The sequence below is a fragment of the Microtus pennsylvanicus genome, chromosome 9 (genome assembly GCF_037038515.1).
Source record: "Microtus pennsylvanicus isolate mMicPen1 chromosome 9, mMicPen1.hap1, whole genome shotgun sequence".
In the NCBI taxonomy this organism is placed as follows: Eukaryota; Metazoa; Chordata; class Mammalia; order Rodentia; family Cricetidae; genus Microtus; species Microtus pennsylvanicus.
The window spans coordinates 8,563,189-8,575,448 of record NC_134587.1 but is presented as its reverse complement, the minus strand read 5'-3'; the positions used below and the strand labels follow the sequence as shown (position 1 = coordinate 8,575,448).

General features: G+C 33.6%; 1 protein-coding gene across 1 annotated transcript in view; it reads left to right on the top strand.

Annotated features, from left to right (window-relative positions):
• Mtx2 (metaxin 2) overlaps positions 1-12,260 on the top strand; it is a 50,006-nt gene that overhangs the window by 14,978 nt on the left and 22,768 nt on the right. Inside the window, exons 2-3 of the mRNA XM_075984843.1 lie at positions 3,628-3,675; positions 4,684-4,730. Of these exons, the coding sequence (XP_075840958.1) occupies positions 3,628-3,675; positions 4,684-4,730 (95 nt within the window). The remainder of the gene's footprint in view (positions 1-3,627; positions 3,676-4,683; positions 4,731-12,260) is intronic.

Here is a 12,260-nt window from a genome sequence, read left to right as displayed (position 1 = left end):
AAACATTGCAAGTCAACTGAAGAATAGTTATTTAAAACTGAATAGGCTATTTATTTATTTATTTATTTATTTATTTATTTATCGGGTTTTCAAGACAGGGTCTCTTCGTGTAACAGCTCTGGCTGTCCTGGAATTCATTTTGTAGACCAGGCTGGCCTCGAACTTACAGAAATCCACCTGCCACTTCCTCTTGAGTGCTGGGATTAAAGGCATGTGCCACCAACACCCGGCTGTTTTATTGTTTTAAAAATAATTTTAAAATGCTACAAGTATTATGTTTATTGTCATCACTGTGCTTTAAAAGTGTTCACTTCCCTTTATTTGGTACATAGCATAACTCAGCAAGTGGTGGAGTGGGTATTGGTTTGCTCAACATTTGGAAAGAGAAAATGTCCTTTTGGATGGCCCCTTTAGTCAGGTGTCCACAATAAAAGTCTTTAATTATTGTTATTCACAACAAGAAATAATCTTTATATTGTGCCATGTGTGGGAGATAATTGTTCATGATTCTTGGGTCTACTTACATCAGTGTTTCTCATCCTTATGTGACCTTTAATACAGTTCCTCATATTGTGACCCCCAACTCTAAAATTATTTCATTGCTACTTCATAACTGTAATTTTGCTGCTGTTAGGAGTTGTAATGTAAATGTCTGAGATGTTTGAGACTCACAGCTTGAGAACTGCTGACTTGGATAAACTGGCACCTCCGTGGGTTAGAGATCTAGCAACATGACCCCCCCCCCCAACATGGGGTTTTCTCTTTTGGTACACTTATAGAATAGCACTAGTGATTTCTCTTTTTACATTATAATTGTTTAAACTAGGCCACGTAGACTATGCCAAAAAATTAGTGTTGTTTACGTGCTCTGAGATGCTCAGGGGTGAATTAGGTAGCAGCTCATTCTCTGCATACAGTTTCTTATCTGTTGATCCATGGCACTGAGTTCTCAGGTGCTAAAATAAAATTGCTATAGAGTTTCATCAGTCTACTTGCCTTTTTTAAATTGGTGTGTTCTATTTGTGAAGAAAGTATCAAATGTTTGGTAGTTTCTTCCTGAGACTTTATTTTCAATAACTTATCAGTTGAAATATAATTTATATATTGTGCCAAGCAAAACATTACCCCCTTCTACCTTAGTTTCCAGCTGTAGGTTTTTCATACCAGATTTATAGGTAGCTTACTTTCACTCAGGTAGAATGTTGCAAAAATTCTATTGCTTTTATATACTCTATTGAATTAGGTCTGGAGAATCCATCATAGTGGAGGTGGTGATAAATTAAATTAACTCTGTGTGTGTGTGTTGAGTTTGAACCCAGTGCTTTATGTTTGCTAGGTGAGCACTCTGCCCTGAGCTACTGGAATTTACTGAAGCTTGAGTTAATGTTCACATTATAGCTCATATCATAAACCAATAGAGTAACTTCTAATTTATCAATAAACACACTGCAGATAGCATATATTTAATGATAAATTGTTTTGAAAATTTGCAGTCTATGTCTAGTATAGAGACAAAATAGCTAAACAAATTGAAATTACCAAAATATTTTATAATAACCCACTACAATAATATTAAGCTGCTTATCCATTTTTAAAGAATGAAGTATGATAGATTTTAATTAAATGTTCAATTTCTTTTTTTTACTTACAATGAGTAGCAACTGTATGTAAGATATGTACATTATGGCTCATAGAAAGGTATAGAACACATGTATTCTCTCAGGAACTGAGTTTAATATTTATTTATCTTTTGGAAGTTTTATAAATGTTATTTTGGTACTATTGCTTTAGCCACATTTTATGTGGTGCATAAAATTAAATATTTGATGATTATGGACCTTATAATAAATGAGTCTCGTTGTGTTGTTTAGAGAAGTTAATAGTATAGGTATGTTGACTATATAATCTATCCTAAAAAGTTACTTTTGAGTAATTTGCTAATGGCAGCTTATTTTTGTTGCTTTGATTTTTAAGAATTGTACTATGTAGGCTAATTGGGTTCTTACTGAAGTTTTACTTTGTTAAAATGTTTACAGTAAAATATAAATATTTAGCATCACTACATTTTTTGGTATGTGTGCCGAAGGCCAGTAGCCTTTACATATATGCACAATATTGTAGCTAACAGTATAGAAAACTATTCCTGGTCCGTTATATGCTTAATTATTTCCTAGTATTATCAGTAAATGTCTACTTAATTTTATGTATATTAATTAGGTTAAAGGTAAAATTTGCCCCTTTTGATAATACTATGTTTTTTATAATCATTCTAAAGTGTAAGAAATTTAAGTGTTTTTTACCTATTGCCTCTTAAATGAGTCATCTTAAAATGAATTACATATATAAGTTTCTTTTAAAAATCAACTATAATTATATATTAAAATGATTTGTTGCTGTGTCAGAGACTAGATTAACATAAACAGTTAGAAGACTATCATTTATTAACTATCATAACCCACTTTCTTGCTAATAGCAATTATAGTTGCTTTATAGGATTAGTTTATGCTTTATGTCCTTTACAGAGGTGAAGTTAGTAAATGAGATCTTGATAATCCTGTATATTCTGTTAATACAACTATTGCTTCTTTTTTACTTTTTATTTTTAAAATATTTTTTTAAAGTTTTTGTTTTCAGTACATCTGGTGCGAAGTTTCTCCTCCCTCCACTCTTTCCATTTCCACCTCTCCTCTCTCCCAGGTCCACTCTTCTGTTTTTGCTTCTACTGTTTGTTTGTTTTGTTGTGTGTATGTGTGCGTGTGTGTTTTCCTTTTCCAAGACAGGGTTTCTCTGTGTAGTTTTGGTTGTCCAGGAACTTGCTTTTGTAGATCAGGCTAGCCTGGAATTCACAGTCTCCTGCCTGTGCCTCCTGAGTGCTGGGATTAAAGGCAGGCACAGCCACCACCACAGGGCAAAAATCATTTTGCTTCTTAAGCACAGTTGATCAGAGTCTTTTTAGAATTGAGTGCTTTTCCTTAGCGCTGGTGGATTTATAGCTAGCTTCTCCTCCAACTTCAGTCTTGTGTAGACAGGAGAGTAAGGGTCAAGGTCAAGCTTCATTATCAGGCTTAAAATTAGTTTTACTGACTTTGTTTCACCTTGTAATTCTTAATGCCTATGATGCATTAATGCTTATCATTTTGTAGAGTGGCTGTCCTGGATCCAGGCAGTGGAGCCTTCTAATGTTCACTGGGATTCCTGTGTTTTTGCAGTACTACTTTTAAAAAAAGGAAAGGTGGACGGTTGTTAACAGATGTGTGTTTTCTTTCATCTAGTGAGGGAAAGTTTACTTTTTGAAAAGCTAACAGTAAAATGTTCTCAGCATTATTTATTTTTTGTGCTGAATAAAATACCAGTATTTTGTTGTATAAACATTATTTTGCATATAGCTATTTTTAAGGAAGCTAATTTTATGTTAATTGGGCAAGATATTCCCTCTTTTTCTATGAAAAACCTTATCACCACACAATAAACATTAAAACAGTATAGCCTTCTTAAGTAGGCTATCCTGTGGTCTAAGGTAGTATGATTCATTGCTGTAGTTAAGTGTCACCTTAGCTCTGAAATGCTTTCCAGTGTACACACTGATGGATTTGTGAGTATTGATGTGCTTTTGCCTTGTTTCTGCAGCCACAGAACCTTGGCCTGAAAATGCCACCTTATATCAGCAACTGAGAGGTAGGTTCTTATTCACAATTAAAATGGCTTTGTGTTAGAATATACTTATAACCAACAATAAACCCCCAAGCTAAACTGAACCAGCTGACCAGGCAAATAAACAAACAAAACTTGCTGCATCCCCCAAATGTACGAATCCAATTGAGAATGTAAAATACAAAGAAGGATTCCCTTGTATAATTTGTCTATGAGGTTTTGCCTAAACTTGTATCTGCCAGGTAACCAACTATTCATAGCCCATAAGGTCCTTAGTTTATTATTGACTCGTTATATTGGCTGCTATAGGCAGTGTAAAATGATGTGGTTGCAGGAGCACTTGGCAGATTTACTGCACCAATAGCTGAGACAGCAGATTTTCCAAGTCCTGTGGTAAAGTGAGCTCTCAGTAAAAAGGAACTGTTAAAATGTATAGGCTAGGATGGTTCAGGCTCCCTTTAGCAGCTCTTCATATATCATCAGATCACATTATGGACCCCATTTGGGGCTCAGCAGCCTGCTACAGTTGTCAGAAGACTGCAAAGTAATGAAGACTAATAGGCAGCAGCCCCCGTCTTCTAAGCATGGAATTTTTATTGCAGCGAACTTGTCATCTTTCTTTTGTGTGACAGACCTAGACACACAGAGCAATATTAACTGTAAGCTGGTTTATGTGGTTGTGAATACTTTTACTTTAAACTAGAGAGATTTGAACAGATACTATTTTAGTTCATTTTAATGAAAAGAAAAAATACTTTTTTAAATTGTAAAAATGGATGTTTCTAAATAAACGATTTTAATTGCTGAAAAATGAGATAAATGATCAGATAATTTTAGAATGTCCCTATTTTATCATAACTTACACATGATAATTTAATTGAAACTGTTACATGGCAGCATTGATATAAAGCTTCATAATTGCTTTAGTGTCGGATATCCTTTTTTAAAATAGAAATAACTTATAATATTTAATATATTTTGCTTATTTAGCAGTTAAACTTTGGACTCATACCTTTCTTTATGTTTCCACAGGGGAGCAAATTTTGCTTTCTGACAATGCAGCATCTCTTGCTGTGCAGGTAAATATGTAAATAATGTAATTTTGTTCTTTGTGCTAGAGGATGTATATCATTTTGAGTTGCACTCCACCCCCTACTGAAAGTCTGGTATTGTATGTTTAGAGTTTTTCTGTATGACTTAACCATTATTAGTATAATCTTACTCTTTTGTGAAGTATAATTTTATACAATATTTTCAGTTGTCAGTATGTAAAATACACTTCATTATCTATTCCTTTAAGCAAAATTACTTTTAAGAGGACGACACATTCGATCTTAGCAGTTGTTTTGTTTTTGGTTAGATACACTATTTTACTTGGGGTAATAATTTTACTTACATACTCAGAATTATTTTCTAAGTTATTTGTAGTTATTCGCTACATATTTTAATCATTCTGCTTGTTATATATATGCTAACTTAATTCTGTCAGTTTTGAAGCAGATAGATTCTTTCTAGCTATTCCTCATATATTTATTGATTGTATGTGTGTTTATTATTCCCAGTCCACTTATTGAGTGCAATTGCTTTTTAAATTTAATGTTACGTTGTATAATCCAAAAAAGATTTTTGGCAATGTGAACTTAAAACTGTGCAATGGAATACATGGAGAATTGTTTACTTGAAAAAAGTAAATGTTTCTGTAGGTTATAAAGTTAAATAAATATTTCATATATTTAGCTTCTGTAGTTTGCAGCACAAAGGAGATTGGCTGTACAGCATGTAAAAAGGGTCTGTAATGTGTGACATGTATTGGAGGTGAGACTGTGGGCTCCTGGAGGACAAAGAGAAAGAAGGAGAGAAAGTATTTTGTCAAGCTTTTGTCATATTGGAGGCATAATGCTAAGCATTTAATTTTAGGTCATCTCATTTATATTTTTTATTTAATTTGATAACCACTAGGTTTAATACCACTGTCTGTATTGTCATTCAGTGAGGCTGTAGATGGTATGGTATTCAGTTCATCTTTGTTTTAAGGCAGAGAAAGAAAGAAAAGATGGGAAGAAATGTGCTTGGACGGAAATTTATTAGTTGGTGGATCTATTATGTTTCTTTTACATTTGTCTTATATCTATCTTTTACCAAGAATATAAATTATAATTTTTGCCTTTATTTTGTCTTTAAATTCTATTTAACTAATTTTTATTTATTTTTATCTTAACTTTTGATGAATAAATTTTCAGTTATGTGTAATACATACAGCCTTTGTACAGCTTTTGTGAGATACATGGAATTTAACATTTTTCACACACACACACACACACACACACACACAAACACACACAAAACATAGCTGCCTGGAATAGAGAATGCACCCAATAGATGTATATTGTGTAAATGGTTTCTTAGTGTGGTGAAGCAATCTTGCCTGATAAATGACTGCACAAATAAATTATTTGCTGTATATAAAATAATATTTTCAGTCTTTATATCTTTGAAAAGATAGCCTCAGAGCATAGTGAATATTTTAGTTGAAGCACTGTTTCTTGACCCCTTTTAATTGCCTTTTGGGCGGTAGCACTTTAAGGATCTAACAAAGCTAATTAACATTTTTTCCTCAGAAAAATCTCCTACTGCATGCAGAAAAAGAAATGTGCCCAGGCTACTTTGTATGTATTTCAGTATGTTTGCTCCTTACTGAAGTCGTCTAGGGATCCCTTACAAAGAGCCCTTAGGATGAAATAATATCGTAGAGAGTACTGCAGTGATTAATTTTGAACAAATAGAACAGAATTTTGGGTAGGAATAGACTAATAATTCTCAGCTAGGGAAGAGTTTGGCTCCTTGAAGACATGCAGTGGTTAAGCACGTGGGTTGTCAGAGCTGTTGGAGGAATCCATTGCATGTCCCTATTTGGTGGACTCCAGATCTGCCGCACACTCACTGTTCCACAGTGGATAGGTCAGTTCTACCATGAGCTCCCTGGTTCCGTATATAAAGGGTGCCAGACTTGAACAGCCAAAGTCTAGGTGGTTTAATCAGTTTCTATACAAAGCAAAATAGCAGAATATTACCATTTTAAAAAGTGATGTTTAAGTTTTCCTTGGAAGGGGAGATAAAAAGACCCAGCTTGGTAAATATTATTGTTGTTATGTTTCCTTTTAATTTGTTTTCTCACCATAGTTTCTCAAATCACAGTTGCAGCTGAAAATAACACCAAAAAAGACCTTTTAAAATAATTGAATTTTGCTTAACCATTTCAAATTTTTATCCTACATATGTCACTTAGATGATAAATTAACCAGCATATATTAAAAATTCTTGGTTTTCTTCAATATTCTTTGACTTGACAGCTGATAGTAGCCATGACTATAAATGCGACTTTCTCACATATCTGATATAAACTTTATGGAGTAATTTTCTTCTGTATAGAGCAACAGCATCTGTTTAGAAGAACGAGCTAAGGACTTTATGTCTGATGTATAAAATTGATCAAAACAACGTGACAAGTATCTATAAACTGTTTATTTTCTAGAAGATACCAGATATAAAATATTAGACATTTTAATAGTCCACCAATTATCCCACCAGGAAATTCAAATTTACTTAATCACATAGGCAGGTGTTTGTTATATTCTGAAAGCTAACTTCTTGACTATTTTTAATGGTAGGCACCTTTATGACTTCAGTTTAAAAGAAAATAATTTTCCTCCCGGTGATCAGTTCCCCTGTGATTTGCTGTCTCTGTATCATCTGTCTACAAGTTTAGGCTTACCTGAGTGCTGCTTGGTCGTAATGTGCTCTTGATTGCTGACTGTGGTGAAAAGTTAGCCTGATATATTCTCATGGGCTCAGTGTTTATGTAACACTGTACACACACGTGTAGACACAGTTCTCATTTTAGAGTGCTTCTTTGAGGGATTTAGGCTTATAGTGATTCGTAAAACAAACCTGATAATTCCATTACTATTGTCTCTTACTCTCTAAACTTAGACCAACTATCTAGTAGATAATAAACTGCTAGCTACTAAGTAATTCAAAATTTCTAGTAGCCTCATTTAAAAAGTGGTTAATTTTAGTAATGTTTTACTTAGCCCAGTATATCAAAATATCATAAAATCAATAGAAAATTTGTTTTACTTTCTTCAAATTAAATTCAAAATCTGATGTGTACACCTAGAATATGTCTGTTTGTGCTAGTCATGTGCTCGGGCATATGTGAGTGCTGGCACTTGTATTGTACAGTGCTAGTTTAGAATACAGCATGAACAAGTGACTATGAATACATAGGAATTCTTAAGCTTTTCACAAAAGAAAAACCCCGCTTTTTAAAAGTAAGAAGTTCTGGGTGTGCACTTTATCCCTTTATTCTTAGCACTCAGGAGGCAGAGGCGGGCACAGAGGCGGGCATATCTTGTCTGAGGCGGTCTGGGCTACATGGTGAGTTCCAAGACTGTCAGGGCTACATAGACCCTGTCTAAACGTCTGTGCTGTTTCAGTTAGAAACAGTAGATATAGATATTTATATGTAATATATATATTATTTTATAACAAATTCCACAAAGAGAAATGGGCAGTTTATCCCTGTTCCAAGGACGGTATGCTTTAAGAACTCTGTTTCAAGTTTCTTCCTTTGTAAAATAGACATAAGGTAGTTACTGTCCCGTTGGCAAATGGGAATCGGATGGATTAACATATTTAAAACATTTAGAAAGATACTTGGAGTGTTATAAATATGCAGGGGATGCTGATTATTTCCTTATGTTCTGATTCTTGGCAGAAATACATTTAATCAGTTTCAACAAGATAATTAGAAGCTTACAAGCTTGATAATGCCTAAAGAACACCACTGGGAATAAATATTATATATAAGGTTTTAAAGGGAACATTAACATCAATAATTTTTATAACCACATTAAATACAGGATTTTATGAATTCTCTGATAATTTCATACATGGATTTTGTTCATGTTTACCCTACTACTCCTTCCCCAACCTTCTTCTAGATCCATTTCCCATCCTCACACTTTCCCAACCTCTTGTCCTTTTGTCTTCTTTTTGTTACCCACCAAGTCCACTTTCTGCTGCCTGTATAATTATGGGCATGAAGCTGTGCACTGGGGCATGTTTTCATGCTATGCCAAATATGTTGATATTCAATGCATAAACCTAATGTTATTTAAGAATATTCAGATTTGTTTTAAAATTTAATATTAAATATGATTGTGTATAACCAACTCTACGAAAGCTTTTATGTAAAGTATTATGATCAGTTCTTACCATAGCCCAATGCAGGGTGCTACTATTACCCTTTTTTAAAATGTGGTGCTAGAGAGATGTCTTAGAGGTTCAGAGCACTGGCTGTTCTCAGTTGCCAGCATTCACCTGGTGGCTCACAGCTGTAGCTGTAGTTCCATACATCACATGGTGCAAAGATATACATGCAAAACACCCACAAACATGAAAAAAAGAAACAAACAAATCAAGATGTGGCACATAGCCATAATCCTAGCATTTTGGAAACTGAGGCAGAAGGATCATCATAATTCAAGCCCAGCTGTGGCTAGATGAGTTTCAGGCTAGCCTAGGCTATATATGAGACCTAGTCTTAAAGCGACCAACAACAAAGCCGGAAAACACAACACAAAAAGTAGACATCTTTAAAGTTCAGAGCTGGTCTTTCTAAAGACACAGAGCCCACCAATTATGGAGGAAAATAGAAAGCCTCCATCCATATTGGTTAAGTTCTATGTGTGGGCAACATTGTGCTGAGCACATTGCTTTTATTAGTTTAATCCTTCTATGAGGCCAGTGCTGTGTGAGTTACATGTCAAAAGGACCCTCTCCTTAGCAATCCCGTGGAGTTGGTATCATTAAAATTTCTACTTCCCCACAGAGAAGAGTGGTGAGGCAGAGAGGTTCAGCTGTTGGCCTAATAATACATGACCCCCTCATCCCCCAGTAGCTCTGGCTGTCCTGGAACTCACTCTGTAGACCAAACTGGCCCTCGAACTCAAGATATCCACCTGCCTTTGCCTCCTGAGTGCTGGAATTAAAGGCGCGTGTGCTACTACTGCCCTGCTACTAAGTGAATTTTTGCTTTGTTTTTTGGGACAGAGTTTCTCTATGTAACAGTCCTGACTGTCCTGGAACTCACTCTGTAGACCAGGCTAGCCTCAAACTCACTGAGATCTGCCTGCTGCCGCCGCCCAAGTGCTAAGATTAAAGGCATGCACCACCCCTGCCCCACAATAAGTGAATTTTTAATTATACATTATTTCTGACATTTCTTAGCATATTACAATTTACATTAAGTTATAAAAGATAAACGTCTCAGTTTTTGGGATTTGGAAATGTAGCAAAGACATTCTTATGTTATTATTAAGCTTCTTAGGTAGTGAAAAGTTCTTTTGAAAAAATTGAAGCTATGGAAATAGAAGGCGTTGAGCAGAGAATTAATGCCTGTTTTGACTTTAAGGATTTATATACTTATTTTGAGAATATCTTCATATATATAAGTATGTGTGTGTATACATATATACACACACATACATATATATATAAATAAAATAATACTTTTTGGTGAGGTTTAGAAATAATTTCATTTAATATATATGAAGCCAATGTAAACAACCTAGCTTTTCTTTTTTTGTGTGTCTGAATATAGAGTCTATAAAATTGGAATTTTTTTTAGTGTCACAAATAATCATTATTAGAATTCTGCATGAAAAAGTAGCACTTAAACATTAAGAATGACATTTAAGCTCAGATTAAAAAGAGTGTCTATGTTTCATTTAATCTTTTTTATTTTCCTTGGGTTTTGTGAGTAAATAACTCTAAAAATGAGAAAATAAAAATAATAACAAAAACTATTTTTTCTGTTGATTATATTGTCAAAAAATTCAAAGTTTTTATAGGCATCATTAATGCTGTGAACACTAACATATCAGATGGACTGATATTTACTTAAACTGACCCTTGCTTTTGCCTTTTGACAAAAGAAGCTTTGTAGGTGGAAGTATTTATTAGTGATTAACGGTCATATCCTAATGTAATCTTGGGGTTGAGCAGTGAGGAGTAAGTACCTTTTTTCTTTGGATTGCAAGTCAGTTGTTGAATTGGAAAATGTATGAAAATAGCTCCTTGTCAAGTCATTTAGATAAATGGCAATGGCAGACAGCTTGCCTGCAGAATTTTAGGTAAAATAATCTTGAGTATTTGATCGGGTTTCATACATTTTTGTTTTAAACAAGTTGTTATATTCAGTATGAAGTGCCAACTTAAACATGATGGGAATACTGCTAGGATGCTGGCATTTGATGTATTTTAATAGAGAACAAATAAAATACTATTTATGGAAAATATTTAAAAATTAAAGCTGCTTTATAGTTTCATAAAATATGAATTTAAAGATTTCAAAGTCTGTCCTCACTTTGATCATACTCTGTAAAATGAGGTTTTGTATTTACCTTCAGAGTTAGGAGAAGGCAGTAACAACTAAGGAAGAGAACATAGCAACAGCTGCCCTTTTTCGTATTCCAAGATGAACGAGATGAAGGCTGTAGATGTTTCCTTGAATTTAATTTCTTCAGATTTGTTGTTTTATATTACATTAATTAGATGATTATGGTAAGTTACACTTAAAACACCTGGCATGAATTATGAAGTATAAATATAAAGTATGAATAAGTATAAAATATGTTTCTAAAATAAAACTGAATTTATATAGCAAACAGAACTTAACAGAGTGAAACAATTTCGATATCATATTAGTTCTTTAGCACATGAATGATATGATGTGTAAAACATCTGAACTAGTCTTATAGGATTTGCAGCCATGAAGTATTGCATATTCAAAATAAAGTAGGTGGGAAAGTTGTCATTTTTAGTAATTTATGAAGTAGTTTATACCAGCTAATATTTTCTAATGCAAATATTTATTTAACCTATTAAAAGTCCATGTTTCTATAAGTCTCTGAGAAATTTTAAGTTTAAAGTATCATCACTTTTTTGCTTGTTTCTTTAAAAGGTAAATAGCAAACTGTATGTTAACATTTGTTGCAGTTAAATAGGACAATGAAGACATAGTGGTAAGAAGAAGACAATCTATTTTTTTAGTAGAAAAATGCTAGCATTCTTCATTATTAGATGTACAATATCAGCATAATCGATCTAGCAGTATTGTATTTGAGCTGAAAACACACTTAAAATTGAGACCATACACTATCCAGTGTGAGTGAAACATCTTTCATACAGTTCTAAGATGAAATTACCCTTGAATGAATAGCATCTTCATTTATCTTCAAACCTCTTCTGTGCTTTTAGTGAATCTACTCTTTCAACATTCCACAAGAATTACATTATACTGTTATACCAGAGTACCTCTGCAGTGTGAAATAGATTGGTTTGGAAAATGAACCTGGCTTTGCTATAAATTACGTTCACAGGTACAAAGGAATTTGTTATTTTGTTTAAAATAGTCACAAATATAATTATGGTCTTAATTTATGTTAAACTACAAATAGCGCTATTACTGTAACTGTATTAGGAATTTAATATGTCTCTTTAAGAATGATACCTAACACTTCTCATTTTTAACCTTAGATACATTA